This window comes from Oncorhynchus gorbuscha, linkage group LG16 (assembly GCF_021184085.1).
Source record: "Oncorhynchus gorbuscha isolate QuinsamMale2020 ecotype Even-year linkage group LG16, OgorEven_v1.0, whole genome shotgun sequence".
Classification (NCBI taxonomy): domain Eukaryota; kingdom Metazoa; phylum Chordata; class Actinopteri; order Salmoniformes; family Salmonidae; genus Oncorhynchus; species Oncorhynchus gorbuscha.
In genome coordinates, this window is record NC_060188.1 from 21,858,602 (window position 1) to 21,884,223 (window position 25,622).

Here is a 25,622-nt window from a genome sequence, read left to right on the forward strand (position 1 = left end):
TTCGATGTCTTTCAGACTTGCAAACAGCAACTTATTTAATCATATCAGGTCCTGTGCTCTACAAAACAACGAATTAAAAACCAAAGTAAAGACCAAAAAACGTAATTATGTGCGTTTTGACATTTAATTATACTTTAGAACAATACAGAGCTGAGCACAGTGCTGATCAATGCTGCAATCCGTCTGGTCTGATGCCTTCTGTCCACATCTTATCGGTACTTCTCAGACAGAGCCCGGCCCACCGCTGCCAGGAACTTGTCCATGGCCATATGAGCTTCGGGGTTGAAATCATTGGGGAACAAGATAGCCAGCACCACCAAGATGTTGTGGGACAGGATCTACAGGATGCAAGGAATGGACATTAGTACGCTACATGTTTTAATAGGATATTTTATTTAATAATATACGTTGTCCATTTTACTGTAAAGAGTACCCGATATACTTTAAATGCATTTTAACTATACATTTTAATTTGGTGTCAACGGTAAACAAATTATTTAAAATAATTCTGTGACTGTCCTGACCTTGAAGTTGGCGGGATCGACACGCAGCTTGAATGCATGCAGCTCGCTGAGGGCGAGGAGACCTGCGCTGATGTCGTCGATGCTGGCCACGGCTAAACTGATGCCTCTCATGATGATCCCACCGTGCTTCCTGACTGGGGCAGAACCGGGGCTCATGTCCTTCCAGTGGGAGAAGTAGGTCTTGGTCTGGGGGTACACAACCAGCATCCTGCACCGGAAGAAAAAAAACATGTCACGAAAGATGGAACACTAACACCAAACAGTCTACATTTTTACTTCAAAAACAGCTATAAGATTAGCAGCACGACAGCCATTACCTAGACAGAGCATCACAGCCGATGTCCTCAGCCTTGCCGGCCACCTTGGCCCAGAAGGCCTTGACCATTTTCTTGTCCTTAGCGGTGAGACTCATGGTTGTAGTTAAAGACGATGCTGGAGTCGAAGTTCAGTGATGAGCTCTTACAAACGAAGACTTTTTATATTAGCCGCGAGCCCCACCCAATGCAGACCCACCTCCAAGATAAACAAGATACAACATGTATTTTGTTCATGTTCAATAGGCACAATCCCTCTCAAGTTATTACAATTCTTTGCTTATTTTACTGGACAAAAACACAAGTTGGTACAATCCTCCATACAAGACGTACAAAGACATTGTTAGCACCTTTTGAGCAGCACACAATATCAAACATAAAACACACAGGGTAGAGATGGATAAATATATATATATATACATGTTTATGACAGTCATTGAAGTCTACGAAGTTTTTAGTATTAGAGATGTGTTGAGAGGTTTTTTAATGCTGGTAGTTTTCACAAGGGAGTCGGTCATTTCCCATATTTTATTTCAGTACAAAATAACTCAATATTCATTTATTTATTTATCACTCTGGCTTTATGATATTTAACCAATAAAGAGAAGTCTAATTGTATTGTCATTAGCTAAATTGCCTGCATCATAAGTAAGAAATAGAAGCCTGTATTCAGAAATATGGAGAAGTTGACAGTAGAGATGCATTACCCCCAAATAGACTGGAATAGTGCAACTATACAAATAAATATTAAATGGGTTCGACCTTACTAGCGCAGAATGAACATAGAGGTGAAATATCAATTCATTTGTTTAGAAATGTATTACAAGGATAAAAATTATGTAATATCTTAGTAGGCTATTTAATATATCTTAGTAATATATTAATATCGTAGTTATATCGTACTAATATCTGACTATATGCATACACAGAGATAGTTGAAAAATGTTTCTCAAAGTAATTGAATCCCCAACAAGTGTAATTAATGTGCAATAGGTCTATATCTTCAGATAGTAGGCATATTACACATGTATTTGCATGTGTTGAGAATGGTATATTTCCACACTATTTGGGGCTTATTTTTGTTAATATTTCTAATAATGTAATAATTGGTATGTAACCTAATACTTAAATGGATGATTTCCTCATGGATTTTAGGACAATGTATTCTTTTCAAATGGCTTTTAAACATATATGGTAAACAGTAAAACTTCACATTATTATCTCAGTAAAATCTGTGACTTTTGGCTTATACAGCCCCTTACCATGACCCCACCCATCGCTGTCTTTAGGGAGGAGCGTCCCGATCCTTTTAAAAACGCTGCTCAAACGAAGACAAAGTGTATATGATTCGTTAGCCTCTGCGAAAGAAACTTCAACAGCTAGCAACATGGTTCAGTGGACAGACTTTGAGCGCGCAACCATTCAGAGCGTCTTCGAGAAGATGGACTACGATGACGTTGGGCCCGCGGCTCTTTCCAGGTAGTGCGTTTAAAACTGTGGTCTACAAATTATTGGAATTAGTCATGTTATTATACTGTTATTATATTATTATGCGCTTGTTATTATGATTTTCAAGACGAAGTCGTATTTGAGACAAGCATGTAATTAACGCGTAATTGACATCTCCAAATTACACATTAATTGATTTCCGTAAGATATGTGTGTATGCAGATATCATGTTTGTGTCATTCTTAACGGTTTATTATTTCTACAGGTGTCTGGTTGTGTACCCCTGGACCCAGAGGTATTTCGGTAACTTCGGAAACCTGTACAACGCCGCTGCCATCCAGGGAAACCCAATGGTCGCCGCTCACGGAAAGACGGTCCTGCGTGGACTGGACCGGGCTGTCAAGAACATGGATGACATCAAGGCCACCTACGCAGAGTTGAGCGTGCTGCACTCCGAGAAACTGCGCGTGGATCCAGACAACTTCCGGGTAAATTGAAATGTTCTACTTCACACAATGTACTTGCCTATCTATGGTGTGGCATAGATGGTGTGGCAGAATGCGTTTTCTTACAATGGTGTGGCAGAATGCGTTTTCTTACTTGTCCATTTGCTCCTTTCTTTTGCAGCTGCTGGCTGACTGCCTTACTATTGTCGTTGCTGCGAGAATGGGTGCTGACTTCACCGCTGATGTCCAGGGCGCTTTCCAGAAGTTCCTGGCCGTCGTTGTGAGCTCCCTGGGTAGACAGTACCACTAGAGCCCCTCCACTCCGAGACGGACGACCACCAGAGGACCAACAAGCGCTGATCATTTGTTTAGAGGCACATGTTGTTCCTTCTACTAAAAGCAAATAAAATCTTCCACAAATTAATATTTGTTTAATCTGTGCCTTATTTTCTTGCATGAACATCAATATGGTGGCACATATGCATTATGAACTAAGTGTATAAATATTTCAACCTTGTTAATCAGATATTGATAATGTGCGATATACAAATATTTAGCAAATAACTAAAATATTTGACAATTAACCACACTGACATGTTACATTAGCTGTGCATGAACTAACCAATGCAACTAATAAATACAACCTTGTGTTTAATGGTGCTTGAATTAATACAATGCGTTTAAATAATATATATAAATGATATCAGGACTGCAATGATTCATTCCTGATTCAACACACAATCATCTAACTCAAAAGTTCAAGTAAACTTCTCATAACAGATCTGGTATTCAATGTTAGGTTCATGTATTTGTGTGGCAAGAAATTGTTGAGTGATGGAGAGTTTAAACCTAGACTCCCTAGTTGCTACAGTTGAAGTCGGAAGATTACATACACTTATGTTGGAGTCATTAAAACTCGTTTTTCAACCACTCCACAAATATCTTGTTAACAAACTATAGTTTTGGCAAGTCGGTTGGACATCTACTTTGTGCATGACACAAGTCATTTTTTCCAACAATTGTTTACAGACAGATTAGTTCACTGTATCACAATTCCAGTGGGTCAGAAGTTTACATACACTAAGTTGACTGTGCCTTTAAACAGCTTGGAAAATTCCAGAAAATTATGTTATGGCTTTAGAAGCTTCTGATAGGCTAATTGACATAATTTGAGTCAATTGGATGTGTACCTGTGTATGGATTTCAAGGCCTACCTTCAAACTCAGTGCCTCTTTGCTTCACATCATAGGGAAATCGAAAGAAATCAGCCAAGACCTCAGAAAAAAAATGTAGACCTCTACAAGTCTGGTTCATTCTTGGGAGCAATTTCCAAGATTGTAAAGTGGAAGATCTGATGTGTGGGACCGGTACAGGTGGCACCGGGCTGATGACACGCACCTCAGGGTGAGTGCGAGGAGGAGGCACAGAACGTACTGGACTGTGGAGGCGCACTCAGTAAGGAAGAAGCCACTGCTCCAAAACCGCCATAAAAAAGCCAGACTACAGTTTGCAACTGCACATGGGGACAAAGATTGTACTTTTTGGAGAAGTGTCCTCTGGTCTGATGTAACAAAAATAGAACTGTTTGGCCATAATGACCATTGTTATGTTTGGAGGAAAAAGGGGGAGGCTTGCAAGCCAAAGAACACCATCCCAACCGTGAAGCAAGGGGGTGGCAGCATCATGTTGTGGGGGTGCTTTGCTGCAGGAGGGACTGGTGCACTTCACAAAATAGATGGAATAGAGGAATATTATGTGGATATATTGAAGCAACATCTCAAGACATCCGTCAGGAAGTTAAAGCTTGGTCACAAATGGGTCTTCCAAATGTACAATGACCCCCAAGTATACTTCCAAAGTTGTGGCAACATGGCTTAAGGACAACAAAGTCAACGTATTGGAGTGGCCATCACAAAGCCCTGACCTCAATCTTATAGAAAATGTGTAGGCAGAACTGAAAAAGCATGTGCGAGCAAGGAGGCCTTACAAACCTCATTCAGTTACACCTGCACTGTCTGGAGTAATGGGCCAAAATTCACCCAACTTATTGTGGGAAGCTTGTGGAAGGCTACCCAAAACGTTTGACCCAAGTTTAACAATTTAAAAACAATGCTACCAAATACTAATTTAATGTACAGTATGTAAACTTCTGACCCACTGGGAATGTGATGAAATAAATTAATGCTGAAATAACTAATTCTCTCTACTATTATTCTAACATTAAAATTTCTTAAAATTAAGTGGTGATCCTAACTGACATAAGACAGGGAATTTTAAGTTGGATTAATCCTCTTGGATGTAAATCAATGAGTGCCGGTGTTCTTGATGTAGTCCATATTCTACACAGCTCGCTCGACGTCATTCAGCACAGTGATGCCATGCCTGGCAACTGTTTTATTGCCCATGATAGCCGCTGCACTGTTTAAGTCTCCAAAGGTTCCAAAGTACCTCTGAGTCCATGGATATACAATAAGACACCTGGAAAATACAAATTATATTATAAGATACGTAATATAAATTAAGCAATTTCATTCAATGAATTCATATAAATATAGTTATTAGGATGAAACTACAAAAACTATTACAGTGGCTAATGTTTGGTAGCTGCTGAGACAAAGTGTGCCCTCATCATCAGTACGATTTCTCTAAATGTTGGAGCTGTTCTTCAGCACCACCAAGTTCATCCTGACCATCGCTGTCTCTATGCTTCATCCTGACCGAGTAGCGGAGCTGTCCTTTCAGCACAACATTTTCACAGTCTAAAGAGAATCCTTGTGTTGTCGTGTTATGGCCAAATGTTGACAAAGTATAAGCTTAAATTGTGACACAGGCTTTGACCCTACTGTCCAGCTCTAAAGTTTTGTGGACTGCTGTTTTCATTCTGTTGAGAATGGGAGTTCACTCATTGTCGTTGAATATCCACATCTCCAGGGGCCAGGGGTCTTCAAAATTGTCTTGCCCTGTCAAACCGGCGGCCCAAGGACCCCCATAGGAAGTTAGCGGGGAAAAAATCCACATCTTCTCTTATGATCAGGTGAATGATACACTATACTGTATATACAAAAGTACACTACATGGACAAAAGTATGTGGACATCCCTTCAAATGAATGGGTTCAGCTATTTCAGCCACACCCGTTGCTGACAGGTGTTTGAAATCGAGCACACAGCCATGCAATCTCTATAGACAAACATTGGCAGTAGAATGGCCTTACTGAAGAGCTCAGTGACTTTCAAAGTGGCACAGTCATAGGATGCCACCTTTCCAACAAGTCAGTTTGTCAAATTTCTGCTCTGCTAAAGCTGCCCTGGTCAACTGTTAGTGCTGTTATTGTGAAGTGGAAAAGTCTAGGAGCAACAATGGCTCAGCCGCAAAGTGGTAGGCCACACAAGCTCACAGAATGGGTCCGCCGAGTGCTGAAGCACGTAGAGCGTAAAAATCTTCTGTCCTTGGTTGCAACACTCACTCTGGAATTCCAAACTGCCTCTGGAAGCAACGTCAGCACAATAACTATTCGTCAGGAGCTTCATGAAATGGATGTCCATTGTCGAGCAGCCGCACACAAGCCTAAGATCACCATGCACAATGCCGGCTCGGTCCTCCCCTCCCGCTCCGTGGCTCGATGACTCATTGCGAGCTCACAGAACAGGGCTCCGGGCAGCCGAGCGGAAATGGAGGAAAACTCGCCTCCCTGCGGACCTGGCATCCTTTCACTCCCTCCTCTCTACATTTTCCTCCTCTGTCTCTGCTGCTAAAGCCACTTTCTACCACGCTAAATTCCAAGCATCTGCCTCTAACCCTAGGAAGCTCTTTGCCACCTTCTCCTCCCTCCTGAATCCTCCGCCCCCCCCCCTCCTCCCTCTCTGCAGATGACTTCGTCAACCATTTTGAAAAGAAGGTCGACGACATCCGATCCTCGTTTGCTAAGTCAAACGACACCGCTGGTTCTGCTCACACTGCCCTACCCTGTGCTCTGACCTCTTTCTCCCCTCTCTCTCCAGATGAAATCTCGCGTCTTGTGACGGCCGGCCGCCCAACAACCTGCCCGCTTGACCCTATCCCCTCCTCTCTTCTCCAGACCATTTCCGGAGACCTTCTCCCTTACCTCACCTCGCTCATCAACTCATCCCTGACCGCTGGCTACGTCCCTTCCGTCTTCAAGAGAGCGAGAGTTGCACCCCTTCTGAAAAAACCTACACTTGATCCCTCTGATGTCAACAATTACAGACCAGTATCCCTTCTTTCTTTTCTCTCCAAAACTCTTGAACGTGCCGTCCTTGGCCAGCTCTCCCGCTATCTCTCTCTGAATGACCTTCTTGATCCAAATCAGTCAGGTTTCAAGACTAGTCATTCAACTGAGACTGCTCTCCTCTGTATCACGGAGGCGCTCCGCACTGCTAAAGCTAACTCTCTCTCCTCTGCTCTCATCCTTCTAGATCTATCGGCTGCCTTCGATACTGTGAACCATCAGATCCTCCTCTCCACCCTCTCCGAGTTGGGCATCTCCGGCGCGGCCCACGCTTGGATTGCATCCTACCTGACAGGTCGCTCCTACCAGGTGGCGTGGCGAGAATCTGTCTCCTCACCACGCGCTCTCACCACTGGTGTCCCCCAGGGCTCTGTTCTTGGCCCTCTCCTATTCTCGCTATACACCAAGTCACTTGGCTCTGTCATAACCTCACATGGTCTCTCTTATCATTGCTATGCAGACGACACACAATTAATCTTCTCCTTTCCCCCTTCTGATGACCAGGTGGCGAATCGCATCTCTGCATGTCTGGCAGACATATCAGTGTGGATGACGGATCACCACCTCAAGCTGAACCTCGGCAAGACGGAGCTGCTCTTCCTCCCGGGGAAGGACTGCCCATTCCATGATCTCGCCATCACGGTTGACAACTCCATTGTGTCCTCCTCCCAGAGCGCCAAGAACCTTGGCGTGATCCTGGACAACACCCTGTCGTTCTCAACCAACATCAAGGCGGTGGCCCGTTCCTGTAGGTTCATGCTCTACAACATCCGCAGAGTACGACCCTGCCTCACACAGGAAGCGGCGCAGGTCCTAATCCAGGCACTTGTCATCTCCCGTCTGGATTACTGCAACTCGCTGTTGGCTGGGCTCCCTGCCTGTGCCATTAAACCCCTTCAACTCATCCAGAACGCCGCAGCCCGTCTGGTGTTCAACCTTCCCAAGTTCTCTCACGTCACCCCGCTCCTCCGTTCTCTCCACTGGCTTCCAGTTGAAGCTCGCATCCGCTACAAGACCATGGTGCTTGCCTACGGAGCTGTGAGGGGAACGGCACCTCAGTACCTCCAGGCTCTGATCAGGCCCTACACCCAAACAAGGGCACTGCGTTCATCCACCTCTGGCCTGCTCGCCTCCCTACCACTGAGGAAGTACAGCTCCCGCTCAGCCCAGTCAAAACTGTTCGCTGCCCTGGCCCCCCAATGGTGGAACAAACTCCCTCACGACGCCAGGACAGCGGAGTCAATCACCACCTTCCGGAGACACCTGAAACCCCACCTCTTTAAGGAATACCTAGGATAGGATAAGTAATCCCTCTCACCCCACCCCCTAAGTTTTAGATGCACTATTGTTAAGTGACTGTCCCACTGGATGTCATAAGGTGAATGCACCAATTTGTAAGTCGCTCTGGATAAGAGCGTCTGCTAAATGACTTAAATGTAAATGTAAATGTAACAATGCCAAGCTTCGGCTGGAGTGGTGTAAAGCTTGCCAACTCTGGAGCAGAGCAGAGGAAACGCGTTCTCTGGAGTGATGAATCACGCTTCACCATCTGGCAGTCCGTCGGACTAATTTGGGTTTGGCAGATGCCAGGAAAACGCTACCTGTCCGATTGCATAGTGCCTACTGTAAAGATTGGTGGAGGAGGAATGGGTCTGGGGATGTTTTTCATGGTTTGGGCTAGGCCCCTTAGTTCCAGTGAAGGGAAATCTTAACGCTACAACATACATACCTTCTAGACAATTCTGTGCTTCCAACATTGGGGCAACAGTTTGGAGAACACCCTTTCCTGTTTCAGCATGACATTTCCCCCATGCACAAAGTGAGGTCCATGCAGAAATGGTTTGTCGAGATGTGTGTGGAAGAACTCTGACCACAACCTCACTGAACACCTTTGGGATGAATTGGAATGCCGACTACGAGCCAGGCCTTATAGCCAAAATCAGTGCCTGACCTCACTAATGCTCTTGTTGCTGAATGGAAGCAAGTCCCCACAGCAATGTTCCAACATCAAGTGGAAAGCCTTCCCAGAAGAGTGGAGGCTGTTCTTGCAGCAAAGGGGGGACCAACTCTATATTAATGCCCATGATTTGGGAATGAGGTGTTCGATGAGCAGGTGGATACATACTTTTGGTCATGTAGTGTCAATGGCAAGGAGAAGTAATCAACATTTCAAAATGAATATATATTAATTTGGTAGATTGTTTTTAATTATGTTGACCTCCTCCGTTATAGGTGGAAGAGGAAGTGTAAACTCCAAACACATTTTCGCTAAACAAACATTTGGATAAACAAAGGAATGTCCAAGTCAAGAAAGCTTAACAGCAGCCAGGAGCACTTGCGGCACTAGACTATTAGTAGGTCCTTTTTCAAAGCATAGGTCAGATTACATTTACATTACATTTAAGTCATTTAGCAGACGCTCTTATCCAGAGCGACTTCTCCAGTGAGTGTTATTGGGCTCAATATTAGGAGTTGAGAAATAAAGTTGACATAATAAAATAAAAATATGCTCCTCTTTTCTACTCTCGGTATGCCATTCAACATCCGTTTATTCTGTTTTGCCAGCGATATTCACAACATTCTAAATAAAATAATAATAACAAATCCACTAAAAGAAAGAAGAAAATAACGGTTGAATAACCTTGCCATACGCCCATAACTTTTTTAATCTATACTTGGCTGTGTGCCATGAGTTGTAAACAACTAAGATGGCACGCTATGATAAGAGATAACCAACGGGTCTCTTTTGGAGGTGGCTTCTGGGCAGCAGCATTGTGCTTTGGCAGATCAGACAATACACAAAAAGGGCCCCAAAAGAGTGAGCTCTATTGAGTTGGTTGGCAACAAGTCAAGAAGTCGAAGCAACAATGAGTCTCTCCGCTAAGGACAAGGCAATTGTCAAGGCCTTTTTGGCAAGGTTGCCGGCAGGGCAGAGGATGTTGCCAACGAGGCGCTTTCCAGGTAATTACAATTATTGAATTATTAATACAAGTAATTGATCAATACAAGTATTTAAGACATTTGAACTACTCGTGAATGGTTGAAAATTCCTTACCATACACGTGCGTAAAAATGGAACTCGCACATGCACATCAAGTTAAAGATTGGGGTCATATAGTACAACGATAAACATGCCACGCTTAACCGACGTATGTTTTCAACCTCCCAGGACGCTGCTGGTGTACCCCCAGACCCAGACATATTTCTCCCACTGGAAGGACCTGAGCCTCGGATCTGCCCCGGTCAGGAAGCACGGTGGGACAGTTATGGGAGGCGTGCTGGATTTCATTGGGAAGATTGACGACCTTACTGCTGGTCTTCTTACACTCAGCGAGTTGCACGTCTTCATGTTGAGAGTGGATCCTGTCTACTTCAATGTTAGTAAATAGTTAAAAATGCACTTGTTTTCTTTCTCACTAGTAGATTTTTTTCCATTAGAAACCGTCCAAGTTTGAATACTGTAATAGCTCAGTGTATGGATTTCAATTTTCAGAAACATACTCGTGAAATATGCTTCTAATAATGTTTCTGCTCTCCCTTCACATCCCCAGATCTTCAACCACAACATGCTGGTGACGCTGGCCATGATGTTCCCTGACGATTTCACCCCTGAGGTGCACGTGGCCACAGACACGTTTCTGGCCCAGCTGGCCCTGGCTCTGTCTGAGAAGTACGGTTAAGCAATGAGACAGATTTCCACTTTACAATCTTTGTAGGGTACAAATTGAAATGAAAAGTTGCAATAAATGAATCCTACGGATCGAATCTGAAACGTTGTTGTCCTTGGTGATTAATCGTAGGCTATATGTGTTTTAATGTTTAGTTACTTATTTATTTAATTGATAGACCTAGACTATTGATATAATTATTGATGATTTAAATAATTACACAAATATATCCACTATCCACAAAGTTGAAAACTACTCCACTGTGGGTCCACATTGGGTTTTTTCTTTGTTTTGTTCTACTGTATTATTGATTGTATGTTTTGTTTACTCCATGTGTAACTCTGTGTTGTTGTCTGTTCACACTGCTATGCTTTATCTTGGCCAGGTCGCAGTTGTAAATGAGAACTTGTTCTCCACTGGCCTACCTGGTTAAATAAAAGTGAAATAAAAATAAAATAAAATACATGATATGACCTTACATCCTTATATGATATAAGTCATTACTGTTTGTCTTCTGGAGACCTGCATTACCAGTATTTAGACCAGGTTATTATATAATCAATAAGCCAGAAGCACTGGTCTTGGATCAGATTTCTCACCCAAACTTTACATGAGAATGGCCCAGCTTTTACAGAGATGACTACAATAGGTCATTTATTAGGTTAGTTTGCACCATCTAATAGTATACAACTTCATACACCAATCATTATTTAAATAATTGCTCAAACGTGCACTTGCTTGAAAAAACATAGGCACACACATCTTGATATCGTAATTTTAAGTCATATTATTCAATAAAATACTATAGTAAAAAAATGTATTGTGAATGAAAACATGCTTTATCATCAAAAAAAATGTAGATTAATAAAAGGAAATTATTTTAAAAAACACTAAAATGTTTTATTAGGCCTAAATTAAATTAAATAAAAGGCAGGCAACATATTTTCTTTATCGGCTTTTGGCAGAACTTTTTTCTGAATTTGACTTTCTGAAAACCAAAGTGTTAATTATTTGTCTATACATCGGCAGTCACGGGGATATTACACTGTCCATGTTTCCACCAACGCCACTTAAATAATTTCAAATATTAATTGGTAATAAATAATGATGATAATTAATGAATGAGCATAAAAGGCACATGAGAACTATCGTCCCTGTCTTGGTGATTTGTTCCTTTCGGTTGTTGTAATTTACAGTAGGCTATGAATGGGCTGGCGTGGTACTGCAATGCATTTCTACAACCATTGTTAACCCAGCCCACTCAAAACAGCTAGACCAATAGTTTGCTTTTGGTGTGGAGACCAAACGCGTATATAAGCTGTCCCTTCAGTAGCATGAACAGTACATATCATCTTGAGTGATACATCACAAACGTCAATATGGTTCAGTGGACAGACTTCGAGCGCAAAACAATCCCGAGCATCTTCGAGAAGATGGACTACGATGACGTGGGCCCCGCGGCTCTTTCCAGGTCTTTGCTCTTTGTCATACCTCCTTAAAAATAGGCCTACATTTACATTTGACCTCGTGCATATTATATGATTAATGCAGTCACTCATAATCCCATTATTCACTTACAGGTGTCTGGTCGTGTACCCCTGGACCCAGAGGTATTTCGGTAACTTTGGAAACCTGTACAACGCTGCTGCCATCCAGGGAAACCCAATGGTCGCCGCTCACGGAAAGACCGTCCTGCGCGGACTGGACCGGGCTGTCAAGAACATGGATGACATCAAGGCCACCTACGCAGAGCTGAGCGTGCTGCACTCCGAGAAATTGCGCGTGGATCCCGACAACTTCCGGGTAAATTAGTTATACTTTTATACTTCACAAGGTCATATTCTACTCTCAATAGTGTGCCAGAATGCAATTTTATGTTTTATTTTGCAGCTGCTGGCTGACTGCTTGACTATTGTCGTTGCTGCAAGAATGGGTGCTGACTTCACCGCTGACGTCCAGGGTGCTTTCCAGAAGTTCCTTGCCGTCGTGGTGAGCTCCCTGGGCAGACAGTACCACTAGAGCGTTCGTTGCTTGCGTCAACAGAAACAGAGCAACATCCAGCGCCCTGCATTGCATGTATCATAAATGTATCGATTCTAAAGGGAAAATAAAGTGCTAAATCGAAAATATATTTGTTATCGCTTTCATTATGTGCTGATATCTCAAAGTACAGAAACCCAGCAGGTGTAGAAGCACAGTGGCTAGGAATAATTCCCTAGAAAGGCTAGAACCTAGGAAGAAACCTAGAGAGGAACCAGGCTGGTTCGAAAGCACCCAATTCTCTGTCCAACCAAAAGCACGAAAATTGTCCTAAAATACATTTCACACATATGAACTATTATAACATACACGAGGGGTAAATTCCATAAATAGCGTTAGAATGACAACCCTATTAATGATGTAGGCTACAGCAGCCGAGAGGTAGGTAAATTGTGGTTTCTTCCCTGTCCTCTCTCTGGCTAATGATGAAGAACTGTAGGCTACATGTGTGCTGGGGAGGCCGGTTGGAGTCATGGAGCATCAGAATGTATATAAAATGGAAAAAAAACGAAATTAACTGTGTCTGCATTGATATTCATAAAACTCCACCGACCTGCTATTACGCATTGGAATCCAGAACGATCTGTGAACACTTGGTCACAGCAATGCCGAGGACACCCAAACCAGAGTGGCCACCGCAAAGCCCTAGTGCCTGACCCTCCCTGGAAGTTGCCGTAGCCCTGCTTAAGATATTTAGCCTGTGTTGGCTATTGGTTTAGACCCAGGACATGGGGTGACGCAGAGCATGGGGTGACGCACAATTGGCCCAGCGTCGTCCGGGTTAGGGGAGGGTTTGGCCAGGGTAGGCCGTCATTGTAAAATAAGAATTTGTTATTAACTGACTTGCCGAGTTAAATAAAGGTTAAATGTTCTAGCTTGGTAGGCTATGTCGTGGTGGGAAAATTGAAATGTATATTGGGCCAAGTTGGAAGTGCATTTAGATCATAGTTTATTGAGATGCATAAATAAACCAAATGTAATGGATTTCCTCCTCTTCGTCTGAGGAGGAGTAAGGATCGGACCAAAGCACAGAATAAAGAATAAAAGAACAGAACTATGGTCAGAACGTGACACCACAGCAAAAGCATGATTTTATGGCTGTTTTAAAACGAATTTCCTTTAATTCTACGTAGTAATGATTTATGTGCGCTATTTGATCAATTGATTTATTGATTCAATCTTTGCAAATAAATAATATGAATTGATTATTTACCCCTATGTTTTATTTTATTCTGTAATAGGGTATATTGTAACCATGTGTTCAAGCTAATCGAATCAAAGTTGATTTAGCGCTGTCCTTTTGGAACCATGAAGGGCACTCCAATCGTTTACAATAACACTCATCAAGATCTGTTGCTTAAGCCTAATAGTCTTACTCATCTCGCATTATTATTATTACAAATAGAAGAGTATCACTTCTCACAATGGTGCTCGTTTAGTAAAGTTAGATCCAAGCTGAATCAATGTCTCGTATGATCACATAACGATTAATGATTATTTTACATAACAGAACCAAATATAATAGCATAGCATAATAGGTCTATAGGCTAATGTTACTCTTCCACCAAAAACACCTCATCGTTTGTAATGAGATTTTAGAATGGTTAGCTGAAGCTGAATAGTACAAACAAAACTAAACTAAAAGTATCATGCGTCAAAACTCAACAGGATATATGCTTTGATTGAAACAAAATGAAAGAAAGGTTTTGGGTCTGTTAACAGCATCTGCTCTAAACAGTCATCCAACAAGATCAAAATACATAGACTATTTCCATGATCTGTTTGTCCTTTATTGGAATAAAGACGCAGTTTTGCCGGTAATAACTATCATCCACGATTGACAGTGATGATGGCCTATTTTGAAATGAGGTATTCCTAGCTCAGTGTTTGAGGGAATTACAAATATAAAATGTTCTTGAGACAACATGTGTGGGCATAAGCAGACGTTGCAATTGGAAGATGCATGTTATAACAGGGCTCTCCAAACCTATTCTGTTTGTGTCATGTTTAATTGATGCATAATGCTAAGCCTGGCTGTTTTCGCCACGCAATTGTTTACATTGCAAAATCCGCTTTCCCTTTAAATAAAAACGATCAAGATAAACAGTTGTTGATGACGGTATTTTTATTCCATGATTCATATCATGCAACATGTGCAAATGTATGATCAACACAGAAAACCGAGAGGATTTATCTTCTCGCCTTTTAACGATACTTCTCGGAAAGCGCCAGGGCCAACTTGGCGAGGAACTTGTCCACAGACACGTGCACCTCAGGGGTAAAGTCGTCAGGGAACAGCATGGCCAGCACCACCAGGATGTTGTGGTTGATGATCTGTAGATGTAGAGGGAATAGAGATATTATGATGAAGCGTTTTAGGCCTAGTCCATATGCAAAATATAATGTTTCTGAAGATTCAATTGGAACCTTCACAAAATACATACATAGGACTCAAATTTGGACACGGTTGCCGCTGTGATATTTTGAGAAAGGGTGTATCGTTTTATTGATTCAGTAAGTTATTTAGTCACCTTGAAGTTGGCGGGATCCACACGCAGCGTGAAGGCGTGAAGCTCGCTGAGGGTCAGAAGACCACCGGCCAGGTCGTCGATCTTGGTCACCGCTTCCAGGACGCCTCCCATAACAGTCAGACCGTGCTTCTTGACGGGAGCAGAGCCGGGGCTCAGGTCCGTCCAGTGGGAGAAGTAGGTCTTGGTCTGGGGGTACACCACCAGGGTCCTGGAAATAAAAACATGTGATTATTTATTATGATTTAACGTGCGTAAATGCACCGCATAACTCTGTTACAGAACAATCTGTTCAATATATAAAGATGCCGTTACCTAGAGAGAGCCTCATTTCCGATGTCCTCTGCTTTGCCAGACACCTTTCCAAAAAAGGTTGTCACGATCTGTTTGTCCTTGGCTGTGAGACTCATTCTAGCGGTTTCTAGGACACAAGATATTGCTGGTGCCATAAGAGTGGACACTGGGAGTATTTATATGGTCTCTAAAGATCTCTTTGGCTTAGCTCCACCTTCAACTGGAAGTCATTGGATGTACACAATGTAGAGTTTGGTGATAGCCATCAGTTATGTACCATCAATATATTGCTATTGCATTATGATCAATCACAAATGTTACCCTTTACGCACGGATATACAGTATGTGTAAGTGTCATGTGCTTCAAATTGTCATGAATCTAAAGGCTACATTATGCATGATGCAACAATGTCTTTTATACTTCTTATAATATAATGAATACTGTAAGCTGGACGTTTTATGCACAAGGAATGGTCTTTGGAATATCTCTGATTGCTATTATTTTGGCTATTTAGGCGTTCATTTGTTTTATTGACTCTTTCATTGATTAATTCGTTTATGTAATCATTAATTAATTAATTAATTGGATAATACATTCATTCATTCAGTAAATAGGCCTACTCCAATGACCAAAATGTACAGAAGGTACTTCTCATTCATCTGACCCTGTTTTGTCAAGGGTGGTACCAAACAAATGATAATGGACATCTCGTTGGCAAAGGTTGAGTGCCAAGATTGCTTTCTTATCTCTGCAACAGCAAGGCAACACTTTTGTTCACCCCTTCCGGTAAGGTGTGTTGAAGGTTGATTGACATTTTCTCAGTAGGTCAGTAGTTACGGTTAGGCCAGGTCTGTCGTTCAAGTCACATGCTGCTGAATATCTATAGTCCTTACCACGTCGTGCGATGTCACTCAGATTTCCCTAAAAATAGGTAAATGCATATGTTGTGCCTTGCATGAGGGTATATCCGGCATAGGCTTTGTTCACCAATATCTATCCTGATGTCGTAGTAGCAGCTTATAAAGGGCATGTCGCCATTTGTTAGGTGCGTGGACAAAATCGGAGTAATACGTTTTGTCAAGAAGAATATTGATTGATTGGGTAAGATAATACACCTTGCTTGATACGTGTATAATTGAAGTATATCTCACTTGCTTTTCAAAGGGTGGCGCTGGTGAAACTACTGTGAAGGCTACTCTAACCTCCGCACCTCCACTTCTCTCGACCAGAGAGATAACGAGGAAAGTTGAGCCAATGATTATCATGTTCACAATTTGTTTTAACCTTTTTGTTTCCTATCCCATAGCATAACGCGATTAGCCTATTTCGTCACCAAATGCAACTAGTAAGATTAAAAAAAAAAAAAAAATCATTATAGGTCTACTTATAGGATGGATCCAGCACCATGCTTAATGATAACGCAACACACTTCTTAATGTGTTGTAATGATGTTATAATAATGTTAAAGTCCTATTGGGTCGTCTTGTTTAAATAGTGCAGTTACGTTGCTCTTCAAACCCATTTTGAATTCCAACGTTCAGCTGCAGTACCAGTAAAAAGCTTGTTATAAGGGCACAAGGCGAGACCCAGATGCAGACACAGGAGGCAGATGGTTGGAGTCTTTGTAGTTTATTTATATCCAAAAGGAGTAGGCAAAAGAATGGTCAAAACCCAAGAGTCCAAGAGGTAAAGAGTGGCAGACAGGCTCGATGTCAGGGCAGGCAGAAGGGTCAGGCTGGCGGGTACGGAGTCCAGCTGGTCTTATCGACCAACACCATATAGTCATAGTTCTGCCAAATGCCTGAACGGCAACTGAGGTCGACTTATGGAAAAGTTTCACACCAGCAATATATGTCTCTTGTTAGTATCTTATAAAAGCACCATCAAGACGTTTTAAAAAAAAGGTTTATTAAATTAGACAAGTCAGTTAAGAACAAATTCGTATTTACAATCACGACCTACCCCGGCTAAACCCAGACGATGCTGGGCCAATTGTGCGCCGCCCTATAGGACACCTAATCTCGGCCGGATGTGATACAGCCTGTAGATAACAGTAGTTTTCTATTTTTCAGTGCTAGCTTTGTGAATTACTATAACAAAGACTTACCACCAGTCACTGCAAAATGTGGTAGACAGCAAGAATGTGGGAGAACGAAAGAAGTTAACTTTTTTGAAAGGGACCGAGCTAAAGGTGTGTTTATCAGTGAAGTATGGGCTCACGTTTTATCTTGCCATACTGAATTAGTTCCACCCTAAAAGCTCCAATTGGTTGCCTTGTTCTGATTAGAAACACCCTTTTCTTGGCAACAACCATCTCCAAGCGTTGAATGTATTGGGCAACATGGTATTAACTGATAAGTAAATCATTTTTTGGATATTAATTAATTGCGGGGTCAGGATTAGAAATCAATGTATTCACTTTAGTGAATCTAAATCAGTCTCGCTCTTATAAAATCATACAAAATGATTACTCAAATTATTACCATTTGTTTACGATAATTATGCATCAAATAAATAAGTCATATAACAAATTAAACATTTTTTGCACATCCCGGTCACTTTATTTACAAATCTCCGCTAAACATATAATCAATATGTGTAGGCTATCTGTCTGACTGTGACTGCCGATAACCACAGAACGAAGTCGACAAAAAATTAAAAGTTGCCAAAGTATTTGCAATTGTTACAAACAAGTGAAGGATAAAACCGAGATGACTGCATTGAAAGGTACATATGCTACATGGGCCTATGTAGGCTATTTAAATCATATTGAAATCCATTTCATGTTCAGTTAATTGAGTTATATTTTGCAACTAGGTCATTTTTGTCTCAATGTGTTTCATGATGTGTGACAACATGTGAGCAATGGAGATCCAATATGTAATTTAGTGCATTATTATTGGGAAAGCCTAACCCTAGGCTAATAATCCGCCCCAATAGCCTACTCGCAGCCATAGGTCGCAATTTCTCTCTAGGTGCTGATCCGTCGTCAGTATTCTTGTGGAATAATTCTTATAAGGTGAGAGAAAGCTGATCATAGAGCAGCGCTGCTTTTCTTTGGATTATATCAGTATCGACGCACTTCGCGAACATTCTCTTTATGTGCTTGTTTGGGAAACAACAAACTCTTATAAAGTTGGCTCGTAAATAAGGAATTCATCTGGTAGGATCATCGTAATGCTGAAATAACATCGCACCTGGGAAGCGAGGCCCATCCCCGTACATCTCAATGTGTACGTGTCTTGAACATGTTAAATCTTACGTTTAAAAACGAGTCATTTTCAACTTCTTATCTAAGAAAATTGGCAATACTCCAATTTCAACAAAAAATGGAATACGTTCAAATTGGCACGTATCTTGGAGGTGGGTCTGGGGTCTGCCATATAGCTTGTTTAATATAAAAACGTTCGTTTGTAACAGCTCATCGCTGAACTTTTACTTCAGTATCCTCTCTAAAGACGACAATGAGACTCACCGCTAAGGACAAGGCCGTGGTCAGGGCCTTCTGGGCTAAGGTGTCCGGCAAGGCTCAGGACGTCGGATGCGATGCTCTTTCTAGGTAATGGAATTATCCAAATGCTATATTGTTGTTTTAGAATATACAATTTGGTGTCAGCTAGTCTTAAATCTCGACATGTATTTTTCCACCCGTGCAGAATGCTGGTGGTGTACCCCCAGACCAAGACATACTTCTCCCACTGGCCGGACCTGAGCCCCGGTTCTGCCCCGGTCAGGAAGCATGGTAACTATCAAGATCGACGACCTCAAGGCAGGTCTCCTCGCCCTCAGCGAGCTGCACGCCTTCCAGCTGTGTATAGATCCAGCCAACTTCAAGGTGAGTACAGTATAATATGTATTTACATTTCAGTAGGCTACGTTTTACAGTAGAATAGACAACGTATGCTAAAATACCCTACATTAAAGATGCATACGAACTTATTTCCATGTATTTCCTCTTGTAGATCCTGTCCCACAACATATTGGTGGTACTGGCCATTTTGTTCCCCGCTGACTTCACCCCAGAGGTTCATGTGTCCGTGGACAAGTTCCTGGCCGCACTGGCCCTGGCTCTGGCCGAAAAGTACAGATTAATTGTGGGGCATCATCAGACCAGACATATGGCAGCATGTGCTCAATGCTCTGTCTTGTTCTAAATTATGCATAAATGTTCAAACGCACATAACCATGTTATCTGGTCGTTGCTTTGCTTTTTAATGAGTCGTGTTGTAGCGTCTAGACTTGATATGATGAAATACGTTGCTATTTGAAATACGTTGCTGAAATAACTATTTCTCGAAATCTTGACGAAATGCAAAAACGTATTCATATAGACAACTGAGACAATGCAAAACATTGCCGCATGTCCATATGAGCAGTCCTCTAAGAAGTTTGCAGTAAAGGTTTCGTAGGTAGTCTAAAAATATTAAAGGGGTAACGAGGAACTCTAGGTACAAAAACCGGCAGTAGCCCATAGATGAATCAAATAGCCCTCCTCGAACTTGCTATTGAAAATCAAGATTGGAACAAACAATCTGACATACAAACAAATCAAATCAAATGTTATTTGTCACATAACATGTTCAGCAGATGCTATTTCAGGTGTAGCGAAATGCTTGTAAACAACATCGGGAAAGGATTTGATCGACTACCAACATATTATTTGTAAACATTATGGATAGATTATAATCTGAGATTATCTATAAAACAAAAACGTAAAACATAACCTAATGATTTTGATTGGCTGATCATGCTATATTTGTAACATATTATTAATTTATTTGTATTACACAATGTGGTTCAGTTTCCATAAAATGTGAACAGTTAAATGCCACATTTTACACTATTTAAAATGAAATACACAGTATATCTTGTTAAATTTCTTAGAAATATTGGTTGATTAATTAGTTGATTCGTCAGTCTACTATTAATGAGAAGTTAGCAGTAAAAGTTTAAAAAGTAAAATAAAAAAAATCGAGAAGGGGAACAAAATTGTAATAGTAGAATAATCAGAAATCAATAATCGCTTAGAACTTGCTACTGATCAACAATATTGAACAAAGTATTTGACATAGGACCACATAAACAAAAACAATTTGACATACAAAAATAACATATGTCAGATAATTAGGCTAATTAAGGACTATATATATATCATGAACTGATTAATATGATTTATTAATTACATTTCCTATACACATAAAAACGTATATATAACGTGTAAACATAACCTAGTGGTTTTGCTGATCATGCTATAATTGTAACATATTGTTAATGCATTTTTATAAACCAATGGGGCTTAGTTGTCATAAAATGTGAAAAGTTACATGTTGCAATTATAGATGATGTAAAATGAAATAAACAGACAGTCTAGCTTGTTGAATTTCTTAAGAATATTGGTTGATTAATTCATTGATTTAATAATCTTGTCACGTTCTGACCTTTATTTTCCTTTGTTTTGTCTTTATTTAGTATGGTCAGGGCGTGATTTGGGGTGGTCAGTCTATGTTTTGTGTTTGTATGTTTAGGTTTCTGTTTCGGCCTCGTATGGTTCTCAATCAGAGGCAGGTGTCTTTAGTTGTCTCTGATTGAGAATCATACTTAGGTAGCCTGGGTTTCACTGTTGGTTTGTGGGTGTTTGTTTCCTGTGTCAGTGTTTGTGCCACACGGGACTGTTTCGGTTTGGTTATTTCACGTATTAGTTTATTGTTTTTGCTTTTCTTATTAAAATCGTCATGAACACTTTTACCACGCGGCATCTTGGTCCGATCCTTACTCCTCTTCAGACGAAGAGGAGGAAATATGCCGTTACAAATCTGTAATCTAATGACTCGATTCCTATCTGAACACTTTAGGAGGTGCCTCTGATAAATGTATTTTATAGGGTTCTATTGACCAACTGACGTATTATTATTCATTACATTTTTAATGGCATTTTGATCTGGTTAAACTCTCTCTTGCCACGCTAATGCATCAACCAAGATCTGTTCTGAAAAGTTCTGTTGAACCTTTATGAATGACGATTGTGTGTAATTAAACAGAAATGTATCATTGCAGCGCTGCTCTTATTTGACTCAATGTATCAATGCTGCATCTCTGGACACACGTTTGTCTTCATTATATGGGTCGCTCATGCACAGCTAATGTAACATGTCAGTGTTGTTAATTGTAATTGCAAAAAAAAAGATTTGTTATTTGCTAAATATTTGTATATATTGCACATGATCTATATCTGGTTAACAATGTTATTGCGATATTCACTCCCACAGCCAATCATATTACCATATTAGGCCCATCAGTCTGCTATATGTGCCACGATATTGATGTTCATGAAAGAAAAAAAAGGCACAGATGAAAATATTATTTTGCTGATTTTATTTGCTTTAGTAGACGGAAAACCATGTGCCTCTAATCAAATGATCAGCGCTTGTTGGTCCTCTGGTGGTCGTCCGTCTCGGAGTGGAGGGGCTCTAGTGGTACTGTCTGCCCAGGGAGCTCACAACGACGGCCAGGAACTTCTGGAAAGCGCCCTGGACATCAGCGGTGAAGTCAGCACCCATTCTCGCAGCAACGACAATAGTAAGGCAGTCAGCCAGCAGCTGCAAAAGAAAGGAGCAAATGGACAAGTAAGAAAACGCATTCTGCCACACCATTGTAAGAAAACGCATTCTGCCACACCATCTATGCCACACCATAGATAGGCAAGTACCTTGTGTGAAGTAGAACATTTCAATTTACCCGGAAGTTGTCTGGATCCACGCGCAATTTCTCGGAGTGCAGCACGCTCAACTCTGCGTAGGTGGCCTTGATGTCATCCATGTTCTTGACAGCCCGGTCCAGTCCGCGCAGGACGGTCTTTCCGTGAGCGGCGACCATTGGGTTTCCCTGGATGGCAGCGGCGTTGTACAGGTTTCCGAAGTTACCGAAATACCTCTGGGTCCAGGGGTACACAACCAGACACCTGTAGAAATAATAAACCGTTAAGACTGACACAAACGTGATATCTGCATACACACATATCTTACGGAAATCAATTAATGTGTAATTTGGAGATGTCAATTACGCGTTAATTACATGCTTGTCACAAATACGACTTCGTCTTGAAAGTCATAATAACAAGCGCATAATAATATAATAACAGTATAATAACATGACTAATTCCAATAATTTGTAGACCACAGTTTTAAACGCACTACCTGGAGAGAGCCGCGGGCCCAACGTCATCGTAGTCCATCTTCTCAAAGACGCTCTGAATGGTGGCGCGCTCAAAGTCTGTCCACTGAACCATGTTGCTAGCTGTTGAAGTTTCTTTCGCAGAGGCTAACGAATCATTTACACTTTGTCTTCGCTTGAGCAGCGTTTTTAAAAGGATCGGGTCGCTCCTCCCTAAAGACAGCGATGGGTGGGGTCATGGTAAGGGGCTGTATAAGCCAAAAGTCACAGATTTTACTGAGATAATAATGTGAAGTTTTACTGTTTACCATATATGTTTAAAAGCCATTTGAAAAGAATACATTGTCCTAAAATCCATGAGGAAATCATTCATTTAAGTATTAGGTTACATACCAATTATTACATTATTAGAAATATTAACAAAAATAAGCCCCAAACAGTGTGGAAATATACCATTCTCAACACATGCAAATACATGTGTAATATGCCTACTATTGCACATTAGTTACACTTCTTGGGGATTCAATTACTTTGAGAAACATTTTTCAACTATCTCTGTGTATGCCTATAGTCAGATATTAGTACGATATAACTACGATATTAATATATTACTAAGATATATTAAATAGCCTATTAAGATATTACGACATTTTTATCTTTGTAATACATTTCTAAACAAATGAATGGATATTTCACCTCTATGTTCATTCTGCGCTAGTAAGGTCAAACCCATTTAATATGTATTTTTATAGTTGCACTATTCCAGTCTATTTGGGGGTAATGCATCTCTACTGTCAACTTTTCGATATTTCTGAATACAGGCTTCTATTTCTTACTTATGATACAGGCAATTTAGCTAATGACAATACAATTAGACTTCTCTTTATTGGTTAAATATCATAAAGCCAGAGTGATAAATAAATAAACGAATATTGAGTTATTTTGTACTGAAATAAAATATGGGAAATGACCGACTCCCTTGTGAAAACTACCAGCATTAAAAAACCTCTCAACACATCTCTAATACTAAAAACTTCGTAGACTTCAATGACTGTCATAAACATGTATATATATATTTTTATCCATCTCTACACTGTGTGTTTTATGTTTGATATTGTGTGCTGCTCAAAAGGTGCTAACAATGTCTTTGTACGTCTTGTATGGAGGATTGTACCAACTTGTGTTTTTGTCCAGTAAAATAAGCAAAGAATTGTAATAACTTGAGAGGGATTGTGCCTATTGAACATGAACAAAATACATGTTGTATCTTGTTTATCTTGGAGGTGGGTCTGCATTGGGTGGGGCTCGCGGCTAATATAAAAAGTCTTCGTTTGTAAGAGCTCATCACTGAACTTCGACTCCAGCATCGTCTTTAACTACAACCATGAGTCTCACCGCTAAGGACAAGAAAATGGTCAAGGCCTTCTGGGCCAAGGTGGCCGGCAAAGCTGAAGACATCGGCTGCGATGCTCTGTCTAGGTAATGGCTGTCGTGCTGCTAATCTTATAGCTGTTTTTGAAGTAAAAATGTAGACTGTTTGGTGTTAGTGTTCCATCTTTCGTGACATGTTTTTTTTCTTCCGGTGCAGGACGCTGGTTGTGTACCCCCAAACCAAGACCTACTTCTCCCACTGGAAGGACCTGAGCCCCGGTTCTGCCCCAGTCAGGAAGCACGGTGGGACCATCATGGGAGGCATCAGTTTAGCCGTGGCCAGCATCGACGACATCAGCGCAGGTCTCCTCGCCCTCAGCGAGCTGCATGCCTTCACGCTGCGTGTCGATCCCGCCAACTTCAAGGTCAGGACAGTCACAGCATTATTTATAATAATTTGTTTACCGTTGACACCAAGTGAAAATGTATAGTTAAAATGCATTTAAAATATATCGGGTACTCTTTACAGTAAAATGGACAACGTAGATTATTAAATAAAATATCCTATTAAAACATGTAGCGTACTAATGTCCATTCCTTTCGTCCTGTAGATCCTGTCCCACAACATCTTGGTGGTGCTGGCTATTTTGTTCCCCAATGATTTCAACCCCGAAGCTCATGTGGCCATGGACAAGTTCCTGGCAGCGGTGGGCCGGGCTCTGTCTGAGAAGTACCGATAAGATGTGGACAGAAGGCATCAGACCAGACGGATTGCAGCATTGATCAGCACTGTGCTCAGCTCTGTATTGTTCTAAAGTATAATTAAATGTCAAAACGCACATAATTACGTTTTTTGGTCTTTACTTTGGTTTTTAATTCGTTGTTTTGTAGAGCACAGGACCTGATATGATTAAATAAGTTGCTGTTTGCAAGTCTGAAAGACATCGAAAGTCAAAAAGGTATTCATAAAGAAAATGGAAACTATATGCAAAACATTTCCACACAAAGCGGTGCTTAGAGAAGTTAGCAGTAAAAGTTTAGAAGTAAATAAATGAAATCAGAGAAGGGGAACAAAGTCGAAATAGTAGCCTATAGATCAATCAAATGGCTCGCTTAGAACTTAGAACTAGATTGAACAAACTATTTGACATAGGACCACATAAACACAATGGAAAAAACGATTTGATATAACAAAGTTATATATATTAGATAATTAGGTTAATTAATAAACAAAAATTTATCTCATGTTGATCTGGATAAAGCTAGAATCCTTAGTTGAAACAATGAAAAAGTAGTCATGGTCTGTTTTGGTAAAAAGCTGCGGGGTGGGCATAGAGAGATGTGACCACTCTCAAAATCGTAGACAGAGCTATTGATGCAAGGACTGACTATCCATGATATAAAAATTATAGTTTTAACCATGTTTACAGGCTATGCAGTGTCGTTTTACATTGAATTTTTTTGCGATCAGAGTAAATTAGTAAAACAAGCGTATATCTTGGGTTCTAATGGGGTACGACAGTTGAACTGATCTCATGAGGCATTTATAAGTTATATTCTTTAAGAATC

At 41.0% G+C, this 25,622-nt stretch overlaps 6 protein-coding genes and 2 pseudogenes across 6 annotated transcripts; 5 read left to right on the forward strand and 3 right to left on the reverse strand.

The window, feature by feature from the left end:
• Positions 1 to 113: 113 nt before the first annotated feature.
• LOC123999220 (hemoglobin subunit alpha-2-like) lies at positions 114 to 1,055 on the reverse strand. Its single transcript, XM_046304771.1, has 3 exons — positions 842 to 1,055; positions 525 to 732; positions 114 to 338 (listed from the first exon to the last, which is right to left on the reverse strand). The coding sequence occupies exons 1-3, from the start codon at positions 934 to 936 to the stop codon at positions 210 to 212; spliced, it is 432 nt and encodes a 143-aa protein (XP_046160727.1). The 5' UTR covers positions 937 to 1,055; the 3' UTR covers positions 114 to 209.
• A 1,170-nt stretch (positions 1,056 to 2,225) lies between these two features.
• LOC123999223 (hemoglobin subunit beta-like) lies at positions 2,226 to 3,043 on the forward strand. The gene is made up of 3 exons (XM_046304775.1): positions 2,226 to 2,317; positions 2,553 to 2,775; positions 2,915 to 3,043. Exons 1-3 carry the CDS (start codon positions 2,226 to 2,228, stop codon positions 3,041 to 3,043), a joined length of 444 nt encoding a protein of 147 aa, XP_046160731.1.
• A 6,805-nt stretch (positions 3,044 to 9,848) lies between these two features.
• On the forward strand, positions 9,849 to 10,661 carry LOC123999225 (annotated as a pseudogene).
• Positions 10,662 to 11,987: 1,326 nt separating this feature from the next.
• On the forward strand, positions 11,988 to 12,771 carry LOC123999219 (hemoglobin subunit beta-like). The gene is made up of 3 exons (XM_046304770.1): positions 11,988 to 12,120; positions 12,230 to 12,452; positions 12,540 to 12,771. The coding sequence occupies exons 1-3, from the start codon at positions 12,029 to 12,031 to the stop codon at positions 12,666 to 12,668; spliced, it is 444 nt and encodes a 147-aa protein (XP_046160726.1). The 5' UTR covers positions 11,988 to 12,028; the 3' UTR covers positions 12,669 to 12,771.
• A 2,123-nt stretch (positions 12,772 to 14,894) lies between these two features.
• LOC123999224 (hemoglobin embryonic subunit alpha-like) lies at positions 14,895 to 15,627 on the reverse strand. Its single transcript, XM_046304776.1, has 3 exons — positions 15,533 to 15,627; positions 15,221 to 15,428; positions 14,895 to 15,023 (listed from the first exon to the last, which is right to left on the reverse strand). Exons 1-3 carry the CDS (start codon positions 15,625 to 15,627, stop codon positions 14,895 to 14,897), a joined length of 432 nt encoding a protein of 143 aa, XP_046160732.1.
• A 3,349-nt stretch (positions 15,628 to 18,976) lies between these two features.
• On the forward strand, positions 18,977 to 19,666 carry LOC123999074 (annotated as a pseudogene).
• A 2,313-nt stretch (positions 19,667 to 21,979) lies between these two features.
• Positions 21,980 to 22,830, reverse strand: LOC123999221 (hemoglobin subunit beta-like). The gene is made up of 3 exons (XM_046304772.1): positions 22,706 to 22,830; positions 22,248 to 22,470; positions 21,980 to 22,108 (listed from the first exon to the last, which is right to left on the reverse strand). The coding sequence occupies exons 1-3, from the start codon at positions 22,795 to 22,797 to the stop codon at positions 21,980 to 21,982; spliced, it is 444 nt and encodes a 147-aa protein (XP_046160728.1). The 5' UTR covers positions 22,798 to 22,830.
• Positions 22,831 to 23,947: 1,117 nt separating this feature from the next.
• Positions 23,948 to 24,889, forward strand: LOC123999222 (hemoglobin embryonic subunit alpha-like). The gene is made up of 3 exons (XM_046304774.1): positions 23,948 to 24,161; positions 24,271 to 24,478; positions 24,665 to 24,889. The coding sequence occupies exons 1-3, from the start codon at positions 24,067 to 24,069 to the stop codon at positions 24,791 to 24,793; spliced, it is 432 nt and encodes a 143-aa protein (XP_046160730.1). The 5' UTR covers positions 23,948 to 24,066; the 3' UTR covers positions 24,794 to 24,889.
• Positions 24,890 to 25,622: the final 733 nt, after the last annotated feature.

Excerpts from the sequence above, each read along its gene's own strand:
- LOC123999219 (XM_046304770.1), top strand. The coding sequence starts at position 12,029 with ATGGTTCAGTGGACAGACTTCGAGCGCAAAACAATCCCGAGCATCTTC. Across the intron at positions 12,121-12,229 it reads GGCCCCGCGGCTCTTTCCAG|GTGTCTGGTCGTGTACCCCT; the intron begins GTCTTTGCTCTT and ends ATTCACTTACAG. Across the intron at positions 12,453-12,539 it reads TGGATCCCGACAACTTCCGG|CTGCTGGCTGACTGCTTGAC; the intron begins GTAAATTAGTTA and ends TTTATTTTGCAG.
- LOC123999220 (XM_046304771.1), bottom strand. The coding sequence starts at position 936 with ATGAGTCTCACCGCTAAGGACAAGAAAATGGTCAAGGCCTTCTGGGCC. Across the intron at positions 733-841 it reads GGCTGTGATGCTCTGTCTAG|GATGCTGGTTGTGTACCCCC; the intron begins GTAATGGCTGTC and ends CTTCCGGTGCAG. Across the intron at positions 339-524 it reads TCGATCCCGCCAACTTCAAG|ATCCTGTCCCACAACATCTT; the intron begins GTCAGGACAGTC and ends TGCATCCTGTAG.
- LOC123999222 (XM_046304774.1), top strand. The coding sequence starts at position 24,067 with ATGAGTCTCACCGCTAAGGACAAGAAAATGGTCAAGGCCTTCTGGGCC. Across the intron at positions 24,162-24,270 it reads GGCTGCGATGCTCTGTCTAG|GACGCTGGTTGTGTACCCCC; the intron begins GTAATGGCTGTC and ends CTTCCGGTGCAG. Across the intron at positions 24,479-24,664 it reads TCGATCCCGCCAACTTCAAG|ATCCTGTCCCACAACATCTT; the intron begins GTCAGGACAGTC and ends TTCGTCCTGTAG.
- LOC123999221 (XM_046304772.1), bottom strand. The coding sequence starts at position 22,797 with ATGGTTCAGTGGACAGACTTTGAGCGCGCCACCATTCAGAGCGTCTTT. Across the intron at positions 22,471-22,705 it reads GGGCCCGCGGCTCTCTCCAG|GTGTCTGGTTGTGTACCCCT; the intron begins GTAGTGCGTTTA and ends TTATTTCTACAG. Across the intron at positions 22,109-22,247 it reads TGGATCCAGACAACTTCCGG|CTGCTGGCTGACTGCCTTAC; the intron begins GTAAATTGAAAT and ends TTTCTTTTGCAG.
- LOC123999224 (XM_046304776.1), bottom strand. The coding sequence starts at position 15,627 with ATGAGTCTCACAGCCAAGGACAAACAGATCGTGACAACCTTTTTTGGA. Across the intron at positions 15,429-15,532 it reads GGAAATGAGGCTCTCTCTAG|GACCCTGGTGGTGTACCCCC; the intron begins GTAACGGCATCT and ends TTTTATTTCCAG. Across the intron at positions 15,024-15,220 it reads TGGATCCCGCCAACTTCAAG|ATCATCAACCACAACATCCT; the intron begins GTGACTAAATAA and ends CTACATCTACAG.
- LOC123999223 (XM_046304775.1), top strand. The coding sequence starts at position 2,226 with ATGGTTCAGTGGACAGACTTTGAGCGCGCAACCATTCAGAGCGTCTTC. Across the intron at positions 2,318-2,552 it reads GGGCCCGCGGCTCTTTCCAG|GTGTCTGGTTGTGTACCCCT; the intron begins GTAGTGCGTTTA and ends TTATTTCTACAG. Across the intron at positions 2,776-2,914 it reads TGGATCCAGACAACTTCCGG|CTGCTGGCTGACTGCCTTAC; the intron begins GTAAATTGAAAT and ends TTTCTTTTGCAG.